Genomic DNA, 26,431 nt, shown 5'->3' on the forward strand with positions numbered 1-26,431 from the left:
TTGAACCTGTGCGGTGCTTAGTGGTCTTAATTCCCATTGAAGTCAATGGGAGTGGAGAGTGCTCAGCACCTTCCTGGAGACATGAGACACTCAGCACTTAGCAGGATCAAGCTCATATTGAGCCATGAGTCACAGAGAGAATTGTCTCATTCCTAGTTGGTCTCTCTCTGTGTGATGGTGAGTGCAGTGGCAAGCTAAAAGGTTGGCAACACTTTCTAAATCATTGCCATGAGGTTGCTGGCTGTTTGATGGTATGTTGTGAAAGACCTGCATTCAGCAGAAAGGCATCCATTTTGGTCTTTTGGAATGCTGCATTTTTTGTTTAGATGTTTTCCAGAGTTAGTAATCAATTAGCTAACATGATCAGGCCATTGCTGAATATAATCAGAATATTAGTTACTAATACTTTGTATTTATATAGCACCTTTAATCTGAAAAGCTCGTCTCAAAAAAATGTAGCCATTCCTTAACTGAAAAGCCATTGTTTATGAAATGGCTCATACCACTTCTACTGGATTGTATAGTGCCAAGGCATTTCTGTTGTAGAAGTAGAAATTATATAGCGCTACAGTCTTGGGCCTAATTCTTGATCTCACTCCAGTTTTATGCCCAGTAATTGCACTGACTGCAAGATAGTAACTCCTGATTCACACTGCTATGAGATCAGAATGAGGCTATTAGAATTTTTCGAAAAACACGATCCATGAAACTCTTGTACTCACGAAAGATGCAAGATTGACAGCCTTGGAGACAGAGCCTTCTGTTCATCTACAGAACACTTACAGTACAGGTAGAAGTATCATAAGCTTCAACACATTGTCCCACCAATGTGCCTTTAGGGGTGGAGGCAGCATTACCAGTGGTGACACTATAGTTTAGTCTCCATGCCCCATTCAGTTATTGGCTTCTCTTCTGAGACTAACATTGGGCCAGTTAAGGTTAACTGTGGTAGCAATTTGTTGAGATGCACACTTATCCCACTGGGAGATGAACTGAGACTACACTCTCATTTGACATAATCCTCTAAATACCAGATGGCAAAAACCTGTAGCCCAGCCCCTTGAGCTATCCAGTCTTTCTATCTCTCTCGCTTCCACCCGCCTTCCCCCCTTATATAAATGGTGTTACATTTTTATTTGCCTTCTGCAAAAATAGTATTTGGCACACGGTTTTATATATTTTCTAAAGGGTTGTGTTCCCCCTCCCCTTTAATCTTCTCTAGGATTGTTTACGAGCTTGCCAAGAACAGATTGAATCCCTCCTCGAATCCAGTCTACGCCAGGCACAGCAACACAACATATCTTCAGAAACAAAGACTGTTGAGGATGAAGCAGACCTTTCCTGCACACCCACCGATGTGCGAGACGTGAACATTTAAGAGGACTTCTGCAAATCGGTTTGTTTGGCAATGACAGCAGACAAAGAAAGGGCATCTGAGAAGGAATCAGCATCAGGATCTCTCCCCCAGAAACCCTTTTCTCCAGGACATTTTTATACCAGAAGGGAAAGCTTCACTCTTGTTATTTTTTTCCTTGTTCTTTCTCCCTTCCATCTGTGACTTCAAACAAACAAAAAAAATACCCCAAAACTGTCTTAAAAAAAAAAAAGAAAAATAATATTTGCATGACCCCAAGGGGTTTGTGCTACAAAAAATAGAGGATTTTTATACAATAATAATCAACTAGTTTTTATGTTAAAGTGTTCTTGTCTGTATGTTGTAAAAATAGACATTAACACACACAATGTCTCCAGGGGAGGTATTAAATTTGATTTCTTACATATAAAACAAACAAAACCAACCAACGAACCATTTTTAAAGTAGAAGAGGGTTTTTTTTTAATAGAAAATGACATATTCTTTTTGTTTTTTTCCTATAAAAAGCATAGCTTTAACGCAGTTCTAGGCTTTTCTGTATCTTGCTTGCTTATGCATTTAGTCACTTTATAATTCATCTGTAAATGTTTATTTTATTTTCTTAGGTTTTTATCCTCTTCACCTTATAAATGGTTAACGTAACCCATAAGTTAGTGTATTTTAGTATACAGCATTATTATATGTTAATCTTTTGTACCTGTGGATTGCCTGTGCATAAGGCTTTTGTAGGGTTCCAGCTTAGCATTGTCGGGGAAGGGCCAATGTACTACTCATACGATACTCTATTATAAAGAGAAACCGAAATATTGACATAATATATTATATTTTTGTAATCTTCATATTTTTGTAGTTACCTGTGTATAAAATGCTGGTCTGACCCAACAGATATTCAGCCTCATTATGGTCAGGTTCAATCCACAGCCTAGTCTCTCTCTTTTTTTTTTTTTTTAAATATTCTAAAACCATTCCATTCAAAGCACTTTCAGTCCATTAGATATAGGAAATACGTTCTTTTATTGTGGGAATTTTTTTTTAAATGGAATGGTTTGGAAATATATAAGTGCTTGTGCGCAAACTTTGAATTGCAAAGCAAGTGCATTTAACTATGGTGTTAGAGGAAAGGTGATTTTTTTTCGAAGGTTGTGTTCCAGTGAGAGAAATTGCATTCACAAATTGCCAGGATATCTTCCTATCCTTTTCTATAGAAAAGTTGAAGTTTAGAAATCCTTTGGTGCCAACTCACGTTTGTAAATTAGGGGCCTTAAAGGTTCACGTATAGGACACATAGTTTAAGGATTGTCTCTAGATGTTTTACAACTGAAGGTTTTTAAACACTAAAATATATAATTTATAGTTAAGGCAAAAAGAATATTTATTGCAGAGGATGTTCATAAGGCCAGTATGATTTGTAAAATAACGCAATCGCCCCTTGATTTAAAAAAAAAATCTTTCTACCCTTGATGTTGCAGTTTTAACACAGCTTATTAAGGAAAAAAAAAGACACTCTTTTCAAAAACAGTGTATTTGGCCCCTTCTTAGACATTTCCAAAAACTATCTAACCATGAGAAACGCCATAGTTAAAAAAGAATAGATTTGGTGTACTTGAAAGGAGTTCTTATTCCAATATATCCCCCAGTTGTTGTTTTTTTATTTAGCTACAAATAGAAAATTTGCACATCTTGGCTATGTATCTTTTTATTATTATTTTAGAAAGTAGCTGAAGGGACGTGGACATAGCTGTTGAAGTTGATGCTCGAGGAGAATGTGATGGTGAAATGTATGTGAGAAAACTGCCGCTAAGGTGTTGATTGTAAAAAAAATTTAAAAAAGAAAAGAAAGGAAAAAAAAAAGAAAAAAAAGGAGTGGATGCTCCATTTTTATTGAGCTGCTATGGATAAATTCCCAGCATGGTTTGAAAAAAAATTAACATTGCTTTCTGTATCTTTGTCATTGTGTTTTGCTGCTATTTTATGGATCAGTTTTTTTGTTTTTGTTTTTTGTTGTTATACAATGTCATATACTGCCATGTTATAGGTTTTAATTTTCTCATAGAAAATTATATTATTGACATCATTTTTTGTAGATTTTTTATGTGATCAATTTTTACTTAATGTGATTATTACTGCTCTATTCCAAAAAGGTTCCTGTTTCACAATACCTCATACTTCAGTTAACCATGTTTAGACCAGGTTTTAATGTTCGTACACAGTGCCTCATAGTTCTACTGCAAACTGAAATGCATTGAACGTTATTCTGAATGGGTCTCGCGATTCGCAACTAGGTTGCATTAATTTAAAAACGACAGACATTTCAGAAGATCAAGTAATGTCAGTTTTTTGTTATGCGTTTTATAAAGCTGGATTCTTTGTCTGATCTGGGGTTTATTATCATAGTAGTTTTAAGATGTGTTATTAGCCACATTGATATATGAAAGGTGCATTATAATATAACTCTTATATGCCACTTGGTGTTGTTTCCCATCAGCTGGAACTCATCATTTGGTATGATAGGTTATCTTCTGGAACTCTAAGTATTTTGTGTGTTTAATCTGTTATAATATACTAGGGTTTTTTGTTTTGTTTTTTGTTAATTATAGCGTAATGCTAATTTAAAAAAGCCTGTAAATCTCATAAATAAGCCAGCTAACAGAGTTGTATGCTGAAGAATAATCTAGCTGTTGCCTGTATGCTGCTAAACCAAAACAGAATTAGAACTCATTTTGAGGGCAAATGCAGTTAAGATCCTACATAGTGTATAAATAAAGCATTGCAATGCTACTAGCAGTCGCAGGACCCAGGAGGACTGGATACATTCTGTCCAAATTTCAGGAACATTTCTTACTGCTTACCTCATGAACACTTCTGTTTGTGGCATCTCTGTGTCTCTGAACCAAACATGATTATTGCATTAGTGGTTGTTGGTTATGTGTGTTACACTGAGTGGCAGTACATACTGCAAATTTCTTTAAATATGTATGTACTAAAAGGCCAAATCCTGATAAAGCAGGTTCATGTGCCAACAGAGATGTTTTATTTGTCACATTATTATAACAATCTATAGTAAGCAAGCAATTCAGATTTGTACATTTTTTTTATATTGTACTTATTGGCATCACTGGTCTGAAATGCACATTTTCACCAACAGACCTGTAACAGACAAGTTTCCAGCAAAAGAACTAAAGTCTAGAAATAAAATTTGTAAAACCCAATGCCTGTGTGCTGTGTTTTTTATTAGCTTCATGAATGTAAAATTTGCAGTTTAACAGCACACAGCAGTTTTTAAACAACTGGATCCTGATGTAGTGAGCAAACCACGTGGCATTTTCTTGTGTTGACACTCCATGCTTTAAAGTTTGCAGTGTTTAAATAATTCATTCTTCAACATCTCTAGGAAATGATAGGTCTTTTGGCAATGGGTTAGTCAGCACAAATTCCTAGAGAGATATATATTAAATGTCAAAGGTTTTTTTTTTGGTGTTTTTTTTTGGTTTAAGATTTTCTTTTATGCCTCTATCTCGACTAACCAGCTGTTTGGTAGATATTTTCAATAATAAGTAAAATAAATTAGGATTTTGATGCTACAAAATTATTTCTAGCTTTTAAGTTTACCAGAGTAATGGAAATGTCCCCTTTAGATAATGACTAGTGTATTTCAAAGACAGTAGTGTTAGATTTTTATTTCCCACCTGCCTGCATTGTGTATTACTACCGTTAGTTCAAATAAAGTAGTAGGCCATAAAAGGTAAAAATACTTATTTTTGTTTACAGAGCTTAACACTAGTAAAGGGCAATACACAAAATAGGAAAAGAATTGAACTAGGCTTGAAAAAATAACAGTGGTAGATACGTGCTGGATCATTTAGCAAGTTAAGTGTGTGTGTATATATACATCCAATGTATTGTTTATATATATGAATACCAAACTAAAGTTAGGTTGAATTATAAATGATCATGTCCCAATCCGAAGTCCTAAAGGAGAGTTCTTTTTATCCCAAATCTCTGTTTTGAAAATTGGGGATGTTATTTCTCACTAGGTACATCAGTCAAAGGATCCAGACTAAAAGCAGACATACATTTCCCCCCCCCAGCCCATCATGAAAACTTCTAGAGCCTGACTCATAAGTTTCCTGGGCAACTGGCATGTGGCCAGTGTAACACCTGCCACTTAGACTTCACAGCACACTACGGTTTTCAAGCAATAACTACACCAAAACTTTCAAGAGTTGTAAGAAAGTTGTCATCATCTAATCTGGTAGCCAGCTGCAAAATGATTTGGTCTCACTGCAGTTACCCAATGCACAGGTATCCTCATCACAAACATTGTTACACGTGGCACTAGTTTGTTCCCTTACTGGCTCTCCTTACAGAGGAGAGGCTGAATTATGTGGTCTACACTAGTACTTTCCTCTAGAAATGGTCCCTCCTTAAAAGGATTAGGGCACGCTGATGGGTTGGTGGGGGGATATTTGCATGATGGAAGAAGAGAAGACCTAAGCTAAATTTAGAATGAGTTTAAACAGGTCTAGAAGGAGTCTGAACTAATGGTGGTAAAACTGTACCTATTATTTTTCACAGGATTTTGTTTTATCCTAACTTAATTTACACCACTTACATCCTCACTACTTAGAAAGTAAGATACTAAGTATACCTGAGACTCCCTTACACACATCAGCAAGTGGGTGTAAATGGATCTAGGTGTCTAGCTGAGTGGGAAGGAGTTAATTTATAGCACCTTCTATATTGAATCTGAATTTGGTTTAATATCTGACTGTCAATCTACACTTAAATGCACAGACACTAATAAAAAGCACCTATTATTGTTAAACAGCAACTATCAAAGTTACATATTTTTAAAACTGCAGGACCAGATAACTTGCACCCAAGAGTATTAAAAGAATTGGCCAAGGAGCTCTCTGAACCATTAATGTTGGTTTTTAACAGATCTTGGAACACCAGGGAAGTTCCAGAGGACAGGAAAAAAACTCATGCCACAAAAGGAGTAAATGGGAGTAAATAAATAAATGGGAGTAAAGGGAGTAAATGAATAACTACAGGCTGATTAGTCTGACGTCAAACTGACGCTTGGGGCACTCCACTTGATACCGGCTGCCAACTAAACATGGAGCCATTGATCACTACCCATTGAGCCCGACAATCTAGCCAGCTTTCTATCCACCTTACAGTCCATTCATCCAGCCCATACTTCTTTAACTTGCTGGCAAGAATACTGTGGGAGACCGTATCAAAAGCTTTGCTGAAGTCAAGGAATAACATGTCCACTGCTTTTCCCTCATCCACAGAGGCAATTATCTCATCATAGAAGGCAATTAGATTAGTCAGGCATGACTTGAGCTTGGTGAATCCATGCTGACTGTTCCTGATCACTTTCCTCTCCTTTAAGTGCTTCAGAATTGATTCCTTGAGGATCTGCTCCATGATTTTTTAAGAGACTGAGGTGAGGCTGACTGGTCTGTAGTCCCCCAGATCCTCCTTCCCTTTTTAAAAAATGGGCACTATGTTAGCCTTTTTCCAGTCGTCCGGGACCTCCCCTGATCACCATGAGTTTTCAAAGATAATAACGAATGGCTCTGCAATCACATCAGCCAAGTCCTTTAGCACTCTCAGATGCAGCGCATCCGGCCCCATGGACTTGTGCTCGTCCAGCTTTTCTAAATAGTTCAGAACCAATTCTTTCTCCACAGAGGGCTGGTCACTTCCTCCCCAAGCTGTTCTGCCCAGTGCAGTAGTCTGGGAGCTGACCTTGTTTGTGAAGACAGAGGCAAAAAAAGCATTGAGTACATTAGCTTTTTCCACATCCTCTGTCACTAGGTTGCCTCCCCCATTCAGTAAGGGGCCCACACTTTCCTTGACTTTCTTCTTGTTGCTAACATTCCTGAAGAAACCCTTCTTGTTACTCTTAACATCTCTTGCTAGCTGCAACTCCAAGTGTGCTTTGGCTTTCCTGATTTCACCCCTGCATATCTGAGCAATATTTTTATACTCCTCACTGGTCATTTGTCCAATCTTCCACTTCTTGTAAGCTTCTTTTTTGTGTTTAAGATCAGCAAGGATTTCACTGTTAAGCCAAGCTGGTCGCCTGCCATATTTACTATTTTTTCTACACATCGGGATGTTTTTTTCCTATAACCTCAATAAGGATTCTTTAAAATACAGCCAGCCCTCCTGGACTCCTTTCCCCCTCAAGTTATTCTCCCAGGGGATCCTGCCCATCAGTTCCCTGAGGTTGTCAAAGTCTGCTTTTCTGAAGTCCAGGGTCTGTATTCTGCTGCTCTTCTTTCTTCCCTGTGTCAGGATCCTGAACTCAACCATCTCGTGGTCACTGCCTCCCAGGTTCCCATCCACTTTTGCTTCCCCCACTAATTCTTCCCGGTTTGTGAGCAGCAAAGCCTACAACTTCATGCACAGCAAAGCTGGGAATGAATAGAAGACCACCTTCCATACCTGCTGTGGCCACTTTGAATATTTAGTCATGCCTTTTGGGCTGACAGATGCCTTGGCAATCTTCAAGCATTTTATTTACTTTGTGTTACGAGATATATTGGATCAGTATGTGGTGATCTATATGGAGAATACATTGCTCTTTTCAGACAACCCTGACAGGCATACCGTTTATATCCAAATTGTCTGGAGAGGCTACATGGTCTCTAGCCAAGCTCAAGAAGTGTGCTTTCATGTGAAAGTCTCTGTCAAAAGACAGAATTTTGCTTTTTCCTAAAAGCAGAGTATTGTAGCGAGTTTTTTATTCTTTATATTTATCTAAATCTCCTTACAGAATCAGAACATTAAAAGCATAGTGCATGGAACTCATTTGTAGATTAACCATAAGGACCTAGGGAAGTTAGGTTAAGTACATTTCATTGTTAAAGATCCCAGAATGCATGCAACAGAAAATGATGTCCCCAATTTATTCACAGAACTGGTTCACCATAGATAATAACATTGCAAACTTCCCTACCAATATGTAGGCTACTTCATTGAACTCGTTCTGCTTCCCTCCCACTTTTGCCCAGCAAGAACCAGCCTTTTTATGGTAGATGCAATTTTCCCCTGAAGCTCATGATAGTTGAAAAAGCTTCCCTTTCTTATTGATTCTGTGTTCAAATCTCACCCAAAAAACCACTCTTTATTCTTTAACTTTTAACTCTTAATTTCTCTCTTTCTCAGTTATTATTTCTCTAACAATATTATTTGATTCTTGTAAAGCTTGTTGTGATATAGTTTGTACAAAAGACCTTATACAAAATAAAAACGTATTATACAGATATCATGGGCCAGATCCTCAGCTGATAAAAATTGTCATATCTCCATCAACTATAATTACTGAGGATCTGGCCCAGAACTTCAATTTATATAACCTGGTGTCTTTCATCCCCACTCCCCCACCCATTTCTGCCCTCACACCAAATCCTGAATTCCACTTATGCTCTATTCTCCACGCTATTCAGCTGTTCTAGATAGGCAGTACCAGAAAGATATATCAAGACAATACAGATTCATGATGAGTTTGACCCAAATAGAAGTCTCACAGACCACATCACACTGGAGGTTTACTTCAGGTAGCAAATACACAGCAGATATAACTTCAAATTACTTTAAAAGTGGCACCATTGTCTATTCACATAGGTCTGTTATTTGTACTGGATAATGAAGAATCCAGTTTTCCATTTTTTTTTAGTTTTAAAAAACTGGCAACTGTTTACCATGGATAAGTTGTGGTTTGTTTGGTTTCTTGTAAAGCAGGTAAAATGGGTTTCAAAAAATTCAGTGTGTCCGCACATATATTGTAAAAAATGCCAGTTAGAGAACAATGTAGGCATGTGTTTTTAAACTACCATTCGTGCAGTCTGGTCAGGACTGTGTGACACAGTATACAGTGTTTTGTCATCCAAGGAATGTCTTTGATCAAGAGTTTATGCAAGAAGGGGGAAAAAAAAAAGCCATGAAAACCTAATCCGTTCCCACAGTCCAGTAAACGTGAGCTGGACAAACACTGGACAATAGCAGTAAAGCTTGCTGCTAGAACAATAGCTGCAACTAAAAAAATTAAAGGGCTGCTGACTCACAGTTCCTACATTCAAGAAAGATTCTGTACAATGTTGATTATTCCCTGTGATCCTGAACATTGATTTTTTGTTATATATAGTATTTAAATAAAGCAGTAAAATATGCTGGTATTGATCCTGTTTCGTACAAAGCCTAGATGGGGAGCATGTATAGGCATAATTTAATCTTTTTCTATCTAAACATTTTGCTAAACATGTGCAACCTAATTTGAAATTATGTTACAAACAATAATTGTCACTTTGATTATCTCTAGTGTCAAACTGTACAGTAAACCACTGTCTTAGTTGCAGAGCAAATTCTCTATGAATGAAGTAGTGCTTTCTACCTTTTCAAGATAAAAGCTACATGCTGCTTCTATAAAGTACCCAGAAATCTTGTCCACTTAATTTTGAGATGCCAAAGTGTGTGTACAAAATGCTAGCATCCATATTTGTTAATTATATGAGTACATGAAAGCAACACTTTAAAACAAACTTTGTATCATGCAATTTTAGAATCAGTATATAATTAGTCTGGCCTAATTTTCATCTTTCACACATTTCAGCTAAGAATGCAATTCCAAGTACTACCTGTTAATGAAAAACTTCCGAAATCTGTATCTTTACTTCACACTTTTTTAGTTATGTCTCAGAGGAGCTTGGTGAGTTTTCTCCCTTTCCCACACTGTTGATTGATTGAACAATTGATTGAACCTCATGCTTCAAGGTTTAAACCAATCTCCAACTACTAGAGATCAGGATGAGATTGAATGTTGGGAGCAGATTACTCCACATCTGTGTACCACAAGGTTCTTACACTTTCATCTGGAACGTGTGGTACTGGCCACTGTCAGAGACAACATATAGACTAGATGGACTAGTCTGCTCCAGTATGACAATTCCTATGTGCCCCTGTATTTTTAACTACAATTCTAAATAGTATTTATAGAACAAACATCAGCATTACACCAAAATTATCAATGTAATCATGGTGGACATTATTTTGGGAGTAGTCACAATGACAAGGAGTCCCAACCCAGTAATGACAACCATCATTTTCATCTCCAGAAAATGCTTTTCAGTCAAATCTCCACCATTCCCTTTTAAGAACACTTCAGTATGTAAGAATTAAACAACTAGTCAAAAATTTCAACAGGGCATCTAGAATCACTGCACTACAGTACTGTATTGTATTTGGGGAAAGAACCTGTAAAAATAACTACTATTAAATCACAATTTTGAAGTACTGTATATAATAAAAGATGTAGATTTAATTATTTCTTGTGTCACAAGGCCAGTATTAGATCCTGACATTAGTAGTAATTTAATTTCAAAAGACCATGAGATAGAATGCAGTATGATTGAACCTGGCATTCTAAATTTTACTTATAAACCCAAAAGTAAGTTAGCACGATAATGCCAAGAGTTGTTAGCTTGTTTCAGATAAGACTGATTGGATTTGGACCAGCCTGACTACTACTACTGTGGTGCCCAGGAAGGAGGAAGCAGCTTGACTGGAATACAGAGGTTGAGGAGCTGGGCAGTGGGCTTTTGAAGAATGTTGGAAGAGTTTGGGACATGAAGCCAAGGGTAGGGTAGGGAAGACTGGCAGATGCTGAGGTGGTGGAGGAAGGGAGCTTAAATGAGAAGCCAGGAGTTGGGGGCAAAAGAGTGGATCAAAGACAGGCCAGAAGGGACAGGAGGTTCTGTAACCACTAGAATACACTCCTCTCAGAACATGGTTTGGAATCCAGGATTCCTGAGTCTCACCATTTCTCTGAATGCTGCCATTAAGGAAACCCAGTGGCAAATATCTCCCTCGTCCCCCTCTAATAGTTGGATGACACACTACTGCATTCAGTTAGTTACTCTGGCTCTACAAGTTCCAATGCTACTGATAACCTCTGGTGGAATCAGTATGGTTCCATACGATGAGATTTTCTGGTTTTTTTCAGTTTGCTGTTTTAAAATCCTGGGAAGTTATACACAACAAACCATTAAAAGAATGTTCGGCCTCCTTGTGCAGATGCATTGTAATAAAGTATTAATTTACATTAGCGCAATTTTTCCATAGGACCCCTGGCTCATTCCTCTGCCAATAAGAAATGTTCAGGAGATGAATCAAGGTAGTGTACTGAACGTAGTGCCTCATCTGTTGCAGATTTTGGAAGATGTTTAGTAATCATGTAATTAAAACTATCACAATGCATATGCACAAGGGAGCTGAATTAAGGTTGCAGGGCAAGCTTAAGACTGGCATTTGCTAATTTTTGAGTTCTTGACTTTACAACCTTAACATTGTTTGTATAGTTTTTTGATATATAATTATTTGTCTGAGGAAACTGACAATTTAGTGTGCAGGAATTTGCATGTTTTACAGCCACTGATGTCTATTTAAAGTCAGTCAACTGCATAGTAACTCTCTGCTTTGACTTGCGGAGGCCCTTCCATTTCAGAAGGACTGATTAAAATATTTGAATTTACTTTCTTTACTGCTGTATCTGGATGTGATACTTTACATTCACCTTACAATATATAAAGTTATAGTAATAAAATCATTTACAGATGTCTTGCGACTTCATGCTCTTACCTCATTTATACTGAAGTTTGTAAACCAGGCATGAAAGGTGGGATACACAAAGATACTTAGGTGCCTAGGTCCCATTTTTAGACACCACTGTGATCCACAAAACTTCCTCTTCACTGCTGCTTAACCTTGTAGGTGCCTAAAATCGCTGAGTGCTGTAGTTTTCGCAGTAACAGTTCCCTAGGCAACTATGTTTCAGCCTCTGAGCATACACACTAATGCCTCACTCCAGGCACACCAATGCCTATTCCCCACCTAAGTGCCAGTATGATTTACAGACCAGTGAAAAGATGTTCAGCTCCCTAAGTCACATGTAGGGCCTGATCCAATGGGAGGGGAGAAAAAGGAGAACCACCTTTCTAATCTTTAGCCTAGTGGTTAGGGTACAAACCTGGGAAGCAGGAGACCCTTAGCTCAAGTCTCCCTCTGCAGAGAAGGCATCTGAACAGGGATCTACCCCCTCTCAGTTGAGTGATTTAACCACTAGGCTACAGAGTATTCTGATAGGGGCTTCCTCAAGCTCTCCTTCTGAAGTTGTTCCACTTTAAATAATAGAGCCGGAGGGTTCGAAATCTATATCCTAATGGTTAGGGCATTTGCCAGAGAGGTGGGACATCCCTGTTCAGATCCCTTCTCCTCATCAGGCAGAGGGTGACTTCAACTAGAAGGGTCTCCCACATCCCAAGTGAGTACCCCAACCATGACACAAAAGGTTTTAAGGGAGCTCCTCCTTCTCCCTGGCTGTTTTGTGTAGAATGAGGTGGCATCTGATTGGGCCCCATACACAACTTAGGTGGTCAGTGTCCATTTTCCCCTGGTTTGTGAATCACAAGCAGCCTGGACTTAGATGCCAGACTGACAGAGGGCTGGGGCTTAGTACCCTTCTCAGCAACAGCTTCTATTGGCTAGCTTAGGCAGCTCCTCACCTGAAATGCTGGCTTTGTAGATTCTATTCTAAGGCACCTCTCTCTTCCATTTGTTGTATAGGGAACCTAGATACCTAACTCAGGCTTTGTGGATCACAGTATTGTTCCTGTGATTTTCTAACCTAAATCCCCTTTGTGGATCCAGGACAAAGATCCCAAAACAGAGATACAAATCTTGAAAAACATGAGTTCCAGGTGTCCAGCATCCCTTGCTATTTATCTCTGCCACTACCATGGTGCACAGGAACAGTAAGTTGACTTCCATTTTTTTCCTCATACCACCAAAAAAGAACTGGTTTCTGGATTTTTCATTGTGAACATAATAAAGGGATTGCAACCAACCACATTTTATAGCAGTCAAAATTAGTCACACAGCAAATGGTCTGCATCCTTTCATTCTTGAAGTCAATATGTAACAAACCCTTTGATTTGATTCCTGAAAGAAAACTGATTCACAGATGCAGTTTAAGATTTTTTTTTTAAACTGATTTTGCAAATCTCATTGGAATGGATATAAAGATGAGATTTTATTTTCCCAAGAGTGATATTTTCCTTTCTTGATAGTGTTTCCACAGCTATTTTTGCTAATTCAATTTGTTTCTAATGCAGCGCTTCTCAAACTGTGAGTCAGGACCCCAAAGTGGGTTGTGACCCCATTTTAATGGGGTCAACAGGGCTGGTTTAGACTTGCTGGGGCTCGGGTTTCATCCCAAGCCCCACAGCCCTGAGCAGCAGGGCTCAGGTTATAGGCCGCCTGTCTTGGGCTGAAGCCCTTTGTCTTGAAGCCCTTTAACTTGGGCTTTGACCCCTTCCCCGTCTGGGGTGGTGGGGATCAGGCTTTGGCCCCTCCAACCCAGGGCAGTGGGACTCGGGTGGACTCAGGCTTCAGTCCCCCCTCATGGGGTTGTGTGCTAATTTTTGTTGTCAGAAGGGGGTCATGGTGCAATGAAGTTTCAGAACCCCTGCTCTAATGTATATTAAAGCTGAATAAATATAAGGTTAAAATTAAGCATTTTTCATGAGTTTGCTTGCCAAGGCTGGATGTGGTTGCCAAAAGGCTGTTAGAAACTAAATTACGGAGGGATACCCTCAAACTGCAGTTTACTACTCATCGCTGACACACCTCCTTGTGGCTTATTTAGGGATTTGCTCTCAACCAGTCTGACACCCCCTCCTTTTGCCTCTAGCCCCTGGTCTCCCTCAGTCTTTTTGGAGTGAAGTTACATCCTCTCCAGGACCCAAGCTACTCCCTCCTTGTGGCATGGCCACTATAGTTTTCCCCTTCTGGTACATCGAAGTTCCTCTGGACGAATAGTCTCAGGCAGTCTTCGAATGCACCGCCCTGACTATGCCATTTCCACAGTGGCTGGAAGGGGAACACAAGCCCACTCTCTACTCCAGGTTCCAGCCCAGAGTCCCTATGCCCCAACAACCACTCTCTACACACACTCACACCCTGTCACTGCTTTCCTGGGCTCCTTTATTTCTTCTCTAGCTCTGCCACCTCCCTCCCTGCCCTTACCAGTGGAGCTTCCTCTGCTCCCTGTGACTATCCCCCCACCCCCACCCCAAAAAGAAATTCTTGCCAGAATCTGTATTCCCAGGCCAAATCCCAGGGTTTACCCCCCTAGAACCACTCTGTCTCTTGCCAAATCTCCTCCTCTAGGGAGTGACTGCAGAGTTCCTTTCTACCAGCCTCTTCTGCTCTCACCTTGCTGGCTTGATACAAGCTTGCCTGCCCCTACTCAGCTGGGGTTCATCATCAGTTAGTCTATCAGTTCCTGGCTCTCTTCCAGCAGCTTGTCACAAGCTAAACTGACCCTTTTTACCTACTCAGAGATTGTGTGGGGTGGTCCCACAGCACGCTGTTTTATAGGAATAGACCATTTTAGGATGGTATCTTGCTTCCAAATTTTTTCAATGAAAGATGCCACAGGGCAACCATCCAAATACCCATGGAAAAAGCTTTTAAATAATCTTAATTGCTGAACATGTTTAACATGCAGATGCTTTTTATTGATATTAACTGACCCTCAATGTATTGTAGGATAGCTCTTGAAACATTTTCCATTTATCTGAAGAAATATTTGTTTTGAAACATTTACTTACATTCATAAACAAGATTACTTAGACATACAATTCTTTCTGATGTGTTATAGTTATCTATTTTAGAATGTTTTCCATTTTCTTTATGGCATTAATTAAATCAATGCAAACTGTAGCAGTATAAACTAATACTTTAAGAAAACTATTTCAAAAGAATGTAAATTTTTACACCATAATCAAAAATATTTAAAGATGAGTCACATGTATACACTTAGAAGAGGATCTTATTTTTGAGTTGATATAATAGCTTCTTCCAGTAGGTGGCTCTAAAGCAGGTACTTTTATGCTTTGCCATGTAAACATATATTCAAAAATGTCAAAATGTGATAGCTTTTACACAAAGCCTCTGGTTAGTGGCATGTGTGTCAAACAAAAATTTAAAGATCTGGTATATATCACTTTTTAGAATTCTCCTTCTAAAATTGTAATTTTCCCTCTTCATATCTCAAATGTGAAAGCAGGATGAACACACACGTTAAAAGGAATGTTGTAATCCTCTTTATTTACTTTGTGTATTATGATGAATTTTGGTATAGTTGTATTTAGAAAAAATTTAAAAATGAACATAAAGGAATGTTGCTCAATGACATAAGTGAACCAGCTCCACAGATATACATACACTACACTATAGTGAAATGCCTTCTAGAAGTGATCACCTTACATTCTACTTGTAAAAAGTTACATAAATATTCTAGCACCAAAATACAAAATATCTTTTGAACAAAATAATTTGTTTCTCTTAAACTAACATAGTGGAGTATTCACTTACATATTCTGACAGCATCCATTTTCTAAATTAAATTGAAAAATACATTTCCCATCTTGGAAACAATTTACCACTCAATTATTGCAGCATTTTTGGTCCCATAATGTGAGAGACAAAAGTGGGTGAAGTGGTCCAATAAAAGATATTACCTCACACACCTCACCATTACTTAGTTATTCTAAGTGGCACTGGTAGATCTCATTCTTTTAAATATGTTCAGCACTTTCAGCTGCCAATACATTTTTTCAGCACTGGATCAGACATCAGGTGTCTCAGCTCACGAAAATAATACAGAAAAACCAACAACAGAGCAGCAATATTCTCTTTTGAGCTGTAGCTGCTTTCAGAACCATGTCTGTAATACACCTCCTCTTCATTGTTATCCCATCCTCTGCTTCACCCTTTCACCCTCAAAAATAACATAGCTCTTTATTGTAAGCTCCTCAGGACAAGGAAAATATCTTACTACCTATTTGTGTAAATGTATACATATTATGTAAATTCAGTGATCTATACATGGTTTGAAAGATTCATCCTTTGGATAATAAGTAAGGGAAAAACATCATAAAACAAACCATCATAGAAGCAAATGATTTTTCCCGTAGAAATTAAAGACAGACTATCAATATGGGACTAGTGTTGAATGAATATGGAGGTTGTGCATTTTTGTTTTTTAAAATAGGACATGCACTGGTGTTGCAATGAACAAATAAAACTGGGACACAGCAGACATTAAAGGGGTGCCCTTCCACTGCTGCTTAGCTCTTCTACCCTCCCTTTCGGAAAATAAAAACCTGTTTATATTCTGACTATCTGCCTTTATTATAGTTAATCACTCCCCCAGATAGCTGTTCCTTAACATTTCTTCTTTATCTTCATCTGTTATGCTCAAAAAGTAAGGGCAGATCTTTCAGGATTGATTCTAAAATCAGACTGAATATTTAGCAATGAGCAAACCTAAAAAGAAAAAAGAACACATACAGGTGTTTTAAAGTGTGTGTGTATTTCAGGTAAATTTGTAACAAGATACCCTCCCCATTTTTACTCTTTTCTCCTCTCCCTTCCACAGCTCTCTCTCAAGTCAGTATTAAATGGCTTTTTCCTTTAGGATGAGTTTATTGCATTTTCTGTGGACTGGAGAATTGCACCTTAGTTTCCCCCCCCACGCTAATTAAACATTACAATTGTAACTGGTAAAAGTAGCCCAAAAAGATTGCATAACAATAATTACTCTGAACTGCATAATTGCAGCTTTATATTACTGCCACATTAGACTGCAGTCTTTTCAGAAATTGCTATTACCTTCTAAAATGACAACTAAGTACTACAAACCTGTTTAAATTTTCCTCTGATTTTTTCCAGATCTTCGTGAAGTTTGTCATAAATGGGGTCTTCAAAAGGGTATTTCTGAATCATTCCTATTAATGATTCCAGAGCCTTTATTTTCTTTTTACTGCAAAAAATGAAAATACAGATTTTCTTATGGTGGTTCTGTTCAGCAGCAAGAAGATTTTTTTTCCAGTTGCCACATGAAGACGACACCGAGTATTTAATATTAGTGTTATACTTCAAAATACATGACCCAATCCTGCCACCGTTTTATCACGCAATGCTCCCCATTTCAGTCAATGAGACTACCAATGCCAATCATATGCATTATTAGTTTTTCAATATGCACACTGTGTGTACTTTGTGTTAAATGCCTTGTACATATCTTGACAGAGATTTTTCCTTAGACTCATTAGGAAATATTTATAATATATTTTCAGACCAGTGGCTGGAGGGAACTATGAAAATGCAACGTATTATTAAACATATTGGTAAACAAGAATAGTAATAATGCTGATAAATGCTGATATATGTAAGACAGATTGCCAAAATATATTTCAAAGTTGTGTACGTGTGGTGGTGGCTCTTTAAGGTACCTTTACTACAACCTGACACTAGAAAATTTATAGTAACCTACAGATATACACATGGCAGAGTTTAAAAAAAAAAAATCTACTTCCCACTTGGCAGAACAGGCACTAAGAAATTCAGACTCTTGGCATCAAAAAGATTTTGCAAGACATACTTGTGTTGCCGTAAGGAAAAAAATAAAAGTAATTAAGCCATTCTTCAGGTAGGGTAAGCAGAGATTGCAGGCATTCTGGCACTACTTCTGGATCATTCATGAAACAGTAGTGATGCCTTTACATCTCACTGGCTTGAGAAAATGATTCCTGACAGCTAAAGCTCACATCTAAAATGGAATTGGGAGCCTATAGTCACAGTTATTACTGACTGTGAGTTCTAAAACACACGAAGTGCAATACAGTTGTGGCATTCACATTAGACTAACATGCACTGCGTATGTCAGGTGAACAAGACAGCTGCAGTTGGACATCTGTGCAAACCAAAACTAATTAGGAGAAGCTGGTCAGGGTTTTATATTGACTGAGTAGGTATCCACCCAGGTCTTCAAATGTTCTGGTATTGAAAGAAATATTACTCAGTATTTACTCTTTTTATAAATTTTATTAAAATACTTAAAAAAAAAAACACCGAAGCTAAGTTACCATTACTATTAAACTACACTATCAAATCAAGAAAACAAATTAGTCACAAGACTGTCATGGAATTAAATAATCAAATTAATACTAAATAATTCTTAAATTCCAAGGAGGTGTTTAAAGAAGTAGCTGTCTGTTTGGTTATGAGTCTCACCTAAAGAATTTTACTAAATTCAACCATTCCTGTTATAGATTTGATTAAATATCTTAATACTGAAACCAAATAATCATCTAATGTCTGGAACACAGCCTCAGAACAAGTTATAAAGTTTCCTTCCCAGATTTCAATTCTTATGTGGCGTCTAACCATTTCCTCCTCCCTTTCCCGTCACCGCCCACCAAGGATCTAATAACAGAGACTTTAACAGGACACTCTTGATCAGCAGATGCTTAACAACTCTTATTTACCAGATATTATAGATGACACTCTCAAGTCTCTCAGGACTTTTAGACCGACACATAACACAGTTTAATGAATAATTTTTTAGACAATATATAAGGCTGCTTAAACCTGGGGAGCTTTTCTTTCAGGCACCTTCGCTGTGTGGACTTTATTGGTGGTCTCATACAAATGTGAATGCACACAGCCACACATTTACTTCCACATCCAGAAAATAAAAAGCTAGGGTGTCTCCCAGTGAATAAAAATAAAAGAAACAGAAAAGATAGATAAGAGAGGGGATGCACACTCTTCAGCTCTTAGTCTTCTTGTCTCTTCTAAAATAGGCTCTGGAACAGCAGTAAAGGAGATAGTGATGTTCTGCTGGCAGAGAGCTTCTCACTAGCGGGTCTCCTTCTGGTACAGGGAGAGACTAGTCAAAAGTTGGAGCAGTCTGGTTGTTGATGTTGTGACTTCCTCTCCCTAAGGTGATCAGTCTGGGAGATTCCGGAAGGTCAGTCTTTCCGCAGATGGCTTGTGACCTGAAAGCGTCTCAGACTTCCATTTCATAAAATCATAGAAGATTAGGGTTGGAAGAGACCTCAGGAGGTCATCTAGTCCAATACCCTCCTCAAACCAGGACCAACACCAACTAAATCATCCCAGCCATGGCTTTGTCAAGCCAGGTCTTAAAAACCTCTAAGCATAGAGATTCTACCACCTCCCTAGGTAACCCATTCCAGTGCTTCACCACCCTCCTAGTGAAATAGTGTTTCCTAATATCCAACCTAGACCTCTCCCGCTGCAACTTGAGATCATTCCTTCTTGTTCTATCATTAAGACCAGCCTAGCTCCATACTCTTTGGAACCCCCCTTCAGGCAGTTGAAGGCTGCTATCAAATCCCCCCTCACTCTTCTGTTCTGCAAACTAAATAAGCCCAGTTCTCTCAGCCTCTCCTTGTAAGTCATGTGCCCCAGCCCCCTAATCATTTTTGTTGCCCTCCAATCATAGAATCATATAATATGAGGGTTGGAAGGGACCTTAGGAAGTCATCTAGTCTAACCCCCTGCTCAAAGCAGGAGCAATCCCCAATTTTTGCCCCAGTTCCCTAAACTCACAACCCTGGGTTTAACAGGCCCATGCACAAACCACTGAGCTATTTCCCCCTCCCCCAAAAAATTTTTTAGCCTGGCAGAGAAGACAGAGAAGAGGAGAGGAGAAAAGTTTCCAAACCAATTTTGATTGTATTGGTTTGGAAACTTTGCTTTGCCTTGCAATGCCTTCCTCCAAGGTCTTCAGACAAATCAGGTGCAAGACCTAACTTGGAGCCATGAAACTTGGCCCAATCAGGTTCAAATTAGGTCACCCTTAACAAGCATCACTTTGGAAAATATTATCACTATAAAATCACTATAAAAATATTCAGTGTTTTGTATTACACAGAGAGACTAAGTCTCTAACCACTCTTCCCAACCACCCCCCCCCCAAATAAATAAATATAAACAATCCAAATACAGAGACCACTTTAGAGGAAGCTAGCACAGTCTTACCTGAGAGCAAGGTGTTAAGATGACATTATGTCACCAGTTTACAAAAAGTTCATTTTAAAAATCCTATTAAAAACAGAACCATTGAATCAGCCTGTTTAGCAAACATTTAGCAAAATTTAAAATAAGTTCAAACTTATTATCACTTTCAACATCTCCATTTCTTCAACAAGGCAATTACAATACCTTCCTATTCTGAAACTGGTATATAGCTCAAACAACTTTATCTTCTGGAATCTTCATCTTGATGGAGAAAAGTTACTTTAAAACTTACCAAGAGAAAACCCATTTGAAATATTACATTTTAAGTTCTATCTAAGGTCTGTATTTCCATATAAACTATTCCCCTCACACATACTTAAGGTAAAAATCAGTTATGATCACAGCTGATACCTAATTTAATGTCAGCCCTGATCAAGAATTACACCTAGTATTTGAACAAATGTTGAATGTTACAGCTTACTGAGCTAACTGCTTAACATAGGATGGACTGTGGAAAATCCATATTCCTGTTGTGTTCACTTCATTAGCTGTCTACAGGAATGTGACCTGAATTTAAAATTCTCTCTAAGAGCTGGTCTACACCAAAAACTTATTACAGTGTAGCTACGCCAACTTAACCCCAGGTGTAGACTATGCCAGATCAAAAGGAGAATTCTTCTGCTGAACTACCTACTGCCTCTCAGGGAGATGGAGAACCTCTCCAGTGCTGTAAACATAGCCCAAGGCTCTTCATTGAGGGATTCCTAAATATCCCTTTAAACCATCCCACTCTCTTAGGTCTAAAGTATAGGTTTTCTGGAATATGAAAATTGTCTGTATTTTGGCACCTGTTGCTTCAGGACTGAAATACTCCTTCCCCACCACACATTTTATGACAAGACGACAACAGAAGTAGCTTCTTTTAAAGCAAGTTTAAAAATATTTACATTTAAAAAAGCTTTTGAAGCAACACTGATTTTATTTATGATTTTACATAGGTTTTAATTGTTTATATCTTGTATATTTGTAGTACTTAATTTGTTTTTAGTTGTTATATTGCAAAGTGTCTGTGATACATTGTTAGACAGGCATTACGTGAATAAAATTATATACAAGACTTGCGATGAAAGACACTATAGAAATGGAAATTTATAAAAATTTAGCAGGCCTGTCAATCCTGTCATATTAAGAGGACCTGAATATCTAAGACTGCTGGCTAAATATACCTAGATGTATAGAACTTACATGGTTCATGGATGGCACAATTAGCAGATCCAAATCACGGACCTCACCAGATTCATCATGTACTAAAACAGAGATGGGCAAACTACGGCCCGTGGGACAGTCCTGCCCGGCCCCTGAGTTCCCCGCCGTGGAGGCTAGCCCCCAGCCCCTCCTCTGCTGTTCCCCTTCTCCCGCAGCTGCATGGGCAGCACTCTCAGCAGCAGGGCTGCGCGCTTGTGCAGGGCAGTGTGTCTGGCTTTGGCCGAGCGGTGCGGCTCCAGACATGCTGCTCTGAGCGGCATGGTAAGAGGACTGGGGAGTTGGATATGGGGCAGGGGAACCTGGAGGGCAGGGAGCAGAGGGGGAACAGTCAGGGGACAGGGAGTGATTGGATAGGGCAGAGGTTCGGGGGGGAGGAGCAGGAAGTCCTGGGAGGGGGCGGTCAGGGGACAAGGAGAGGGTGGGGGGTGGGGTTGGATGGGTCGGGAGTTCTGAGGGGCCAGGCTGTTTGGGGAGGCACAGCCTTCCCTACCCGGCCCTCCATACAGTTTTGCACCCCAATGTGGCCCTCGGGCCAAAAAGTTTGCCCACCCCTGTACTCAAAGGATGCTCTGGGTGGGCCAACACAACAGACTCCTTTCCTTAGAACCAAGATTTCAGCTCTGTATTCCTCCTGCCACTGAAATTATGAATGCTGCAGAAGAACAGGCAATAGTAAACACAGGCAGGAAGGGATTCTGCCATTCCTCTTTGGCCCCACATAGATGATAGCAGTGGCATGGTGTAGGAGGGCAGTAAGATATCCTACTTGGACCCCCATCATAACTTCAGTGTAGGGAGTGTGCCATGGCTGAAGGATATGGACCTAAGAGATGCTGCATAGACTTTGACCCTCAATCTTTAGCAGTAAGAACTTGGTATGTTCTCAACTAGTAGTTTCACTCAAAGGATAATATCTACATTTATACCAATAATTTATATTTTTCTCAGCATCACAGCTGTGAAGAGGGCATCCTTGCATGTATGTTACTCTCATAGTTTCTACTTTACTTCATTTCAAAAACACTCTACCTGTGGTTGGCCAGTTTGATTCTTGTAATGCAAAGGAAAAAAAAACAAACTATCAGTTGTTCCTCCTGTATATTTCTTGAAAAAATAATGGGCATTACCAGGGCTCCTATAAAAATATTTTAGCCTTTCCTTAGAGAAAAGAAACTATGAAATTCAGGGCAATATTAACAATACTACATTTTTAAACCATACCTGGGCTTTTCCTCTGCAGATCTATGAAGCAAACGCTGCCATGTCAACGCAAACCCAAGATAGTATCCAATCTGTGAATTTATAAGAATTCAATTAAAAAAAATTATCCTTTATCTGTATTCATTTAAACAATAATTTTAAAAATATACATTCTGGTTGATAACTAGCACATGACAAACTAAAATCAAAACATCTTGTTATGCTACTTCTAAAATCTGTTTCGCATCAGAGTGTGTTGAACCTCCAATATAAACTGCGATGGAAAGTGCAGTTTTGAAAACACCCCACCATATTTCATCTGCTTTGATCCCTCAGAAATTTGTGCATCTGTTACCACACTTCCGATTCATAATTACAAATCCAGCTGCATGGGTGGGGGAGGGGAGAGGGGGCAGGGAATGGCATTGAACTTAAGACACCTAGGAGATGCACGCATTTTCAAACATGATTTAGGAGCCTAGGTCCCACTGACTTTCAATGAAACTTAGCGTCTTAAGTGCCTAAGCCACTTGGGTGTTTTTGAAAATTTTACTCCCTATAAATACCTGAGAGAGAAATTTGGCAGGATATCTGTATCTAGCATCTTTTAAAATGGTTGAGCAAGCTCAGAGAGCTTTCGCATGGCCACAATTGTCTTGACTACCACTCCTTTGGTAGTCCTTTTCAGTCCTTTGTGGTCTTCTGAGGCAAGCCCATAACATGAAATCAGAAAGCTCTGCAGCCAACACTGAAAGATCAGATTCTTAGCATAATTAACTGTTTATTATATTGAAAAGAGATGACTGCCAATTTCAGTTTCATAACAGTCCTCATTCTAATGCCCAGTTTTCTGTCACTCAATTTTCTGAAGCCCTGATCTTTGGAGCTGAATTATTCCTGAAAGTGAATTTGAGCAAAAATGGTTAAGGCTTTCTTTTAATTATGAAAAAGGGGGAAAATATATAAATATAAAAAACTCACATTATAAAATAATTACTGTCCCACATGTCCCAGTCTTGCACAGAAATCCACCTGATCTCAATGAGACTGTGCAAGCAGTCTGGGATCTTAAACTGCAAAGACAAGGTAGACTATACAGTAGTCTGGTTAAATTAGCATTACAGTAAAAAGTGTACTAAAAGTGAAAAAGAAGTAGAAAGGGCTGTTGTTCACTTTTTTTAAGATATGCAGGTGGGAACCTAGATCCTGAATAGCTCCTGGGACACACAGGAGTGGGTTTCTCTTCTTCTCTTCTCTATTAAGATGCACAGAATATGATGCCAAGGTGGCATCTAGCCAAACTGCTCCAGATTATGGAAGTTACAGCCTCTTATTGCCAATATGTACAAGCCAGAAGAGCTTTAATGTTTTTCCCCCCCTTCTTTTTCTTGAAAAAAAAACAAACAAAAAATCAATACAAAAATATATTGAGAATGTTGAAACTTCATGTTTCGGCATTCATGTGACAAAATACCTCCTTTAAATGAGTTTCACTGACATTGCCTAAAATACAGAGTGGTGCATAGTGGTACAAGACAAGACACATGCGTACCTAGGGTTGAAGGAAAAAATGTGAAATTGTCTTATTATGTAATTAAAGACTGCACAACGCACATATATGAGCATAACCTCAGCTGTGGCATCTCATGAATTTCAAGTTCTTAATATAGCTTTTTGTAAGGGATTAAATGGAGGATTCAGAACAGTTTACAGATCAGTTTTTTGTGTGTTCCTGGAATGAAGGCCATGGAGCAATAAAAACAATACAAGGCTTAGGTCACCCATCATGCTTTGCTCAGGCACTACTTCAATACATCATCATCTAATCTCAGCAACACATTGATTTTTAGGAAGTTTTGACATTTACCTCAGACCCAATCTTGGCACCATGTAGTGTTCCATACCTGCTTCCCTCAATAACGCCAACATGGCTTCCTTCAGCATAACCTTCTTGATACCCTTCACCATGAAATCTGTAAAGAGAAATAGATATAAAAAATTAATCCTAATAAAATCATCAGCAAAGGCATAATGCAGAAATACTAGGCCATAAAAATAGAGAATATTTTATTATTTTTACTGAAATATTGCCTTTGTAATTCCAACAGATTTCAAAGCAATTTCAGACGGCGTATTCGTGAGACAAAGTAGAGTAACAATTACACCACTCTATGTGCTATATAGTGGTATTAGAGAGACAATGTGGGTGAGGTAATATTTATTGGACCAAGTTGTTGTTTAATATATTAGATTAAAGAATAATGTAATTTAAAGACGACAAAAGTTCTGTTAGATCATCCAGCTCTGGCTCAAATGCTTGTTTCTCTCACCAACAGACGTTGGTCCAATAAAATATATTACCTCACCCACCATTTCTCTCTCATATCCTGGGATTGACACAGCTACCACTACACAGCATACAGTAGTATTCTGCAATATTTGAGGTCTTGGTAACATAGAAAGGCTAGGGAAGGGAAAGGGAAATCTAAAGGGGAAACTCTCAGAAATTAGTGTTAAACGAAAGAATTCAGATATGTAACATAGATGATGGTAGATATCTTGTCTGCAATGATGGAGGCCAAAGCTGAAATCCCAATCAGTGCAGCACGCTCTCCTTCCAACCTGCATTTGCAAAAAAACTAACATAGAATCTAATTTCTATGATTCTTTAGCCTAATATATTAAACAACTCCCCTGCTTTGGTAAGGTAGGTGAGGAAGGGAGAGATTTTGGTACTTTAGGTATTTAGAACATTTTCCCCTCACTGGACCTTCAGATCACACACGACAGGTCAACACAGTAACACAAGTGCCTTCCTTCCTAACGGGGAAAGCGTTGGGAAACCACGGCACAACCGGGGGCAGTCCCCCCGCATGCAGGCCCCGCTCTTCTCAGCTGTGCTGAACACGGTTTGTCAGAGCCCCGCAGCAGCTTTAAACGCCACGGGCTGGCGGCTCTCACGCACCTCCCCAGCCCCAGGCTCCGCAGCCTTACACACCCGTGTTATCTGTCCACCTTGCCACAGAACCGCCCGCAGCCCCGCGCGCAGCCTGACCTCAGCAGCTGGAGAAGAGGGGGAGTCGGCGCGTGCCCGCCCGGCTGGGGGAGCCTGCCCGCCGGGGGCTGAGGTTGCGGCCGAACGTTACCGTCACGACACCCGACTTCCGGCCGGCTTCCAGTCACGCTGAGGCTCCCGAACGGGGCGCGGAGCGAAGGGGGGCCTGTAGCCGCCCCGGGATAAGTTCGTTCCCCTCCGGGATAGTTCGTTTCTCCCTCCCCCCCCCGGTCCCGTTAGAGGGGGAGACACCGGGCGGAGCCCCGGGCAGGGCTCCCCTCTGCCAGCCCCACCTCTCCTCCGCCATCACGATAGCGTCGAACATATCCGAAGCGCTGGCAGCCGCCGCCATCGCGCGACGAATCTCCCCGAACGCCCGGCCGGGCGCGCACGCTCCGCTCAGGGCATGCTGGGAAGGGACGGCGAGCCGGAGGAGTCAGCGCCGAGGAGCTTCTAGTGCGCAGGCTCGGTGGGGGGGGACAAGGAAGGAGCGTCCCGCGCTGGCCTGTCCCCATCCAACCCGCCGAGGCTAGTGGGCGTGGCTTCCTCTCGCTGTGCCCCGCCCCGGGGAGCCCCCGCAGGCCGCCTCCCATGTAAACAGCCCCCTCCTTCGCCCGCGCTGCCCGC

At 39.7% G+C, this 26,431-nt stretch overlaps 2 protein-coding genes across 2 annotated transcripts in view; one reads left to right on the forward strand and one right to left on the reverse strand.

The window, feature by feature from the left end:
• CCND1 (cyclin D1) overlaps positions 1-4,583 on the forward strand; it is an 18,187-nt gene extending 13,604 nt beyond the window's left edge. The window contains exon 5 of the mRNA XM_073347867.2: positions 1,223-4,583. Coding sequence (XP_073203968.1) covers positions 1,223-1,378 — 156 coding nt within the window. The 3' untranslated portion in view covers positions 1,379-4,583. The remainder of the gene's footprint in view (positions 1-1,222) is intronic.
• On the reverse strand, positions 1,111-26,232 carry LTO1 (LTO1 maturation factor of ABCE1). Its single transcript, XM_073347869.2, has 5 exons — positions 26,098-26,232; positions 24,617-24,722; positions 22,771-22,841; positions 17,155-17,275; positions 1,111-16,779 (listed from the first exon to the last, which is right to left on the reverse strand). The coding sequence occupies exons 1-5, from the start codon at positions 26,154-26,156 to the stop codon at positions 16,711-16,713; spliced, it is 426 nt and encodes a 141-aa protein (XP_073203970.1). The 5' UTR covers positions 26,157-26,232; the 3' UTR covers positions 1,111-16,710.
• Positions 26,233-26,431: the final 199 nt, after the last annotated feature.

The sequence above is a fragment of the Lepidochelys kempii genome, chromosome 6 (assembly GCF_965140285.1).
Source record: "Lepidochelys kempii isolate rLepKem1 chromosome 6, rLepKem1.hap1, whole genome shotgun sequence".
Taxonomy (NCBI): Eukaryota; Metazoa; Chordata; order Testudines; family Cheloniidae; genus Lepidochelys; species Lepidochelys kempii.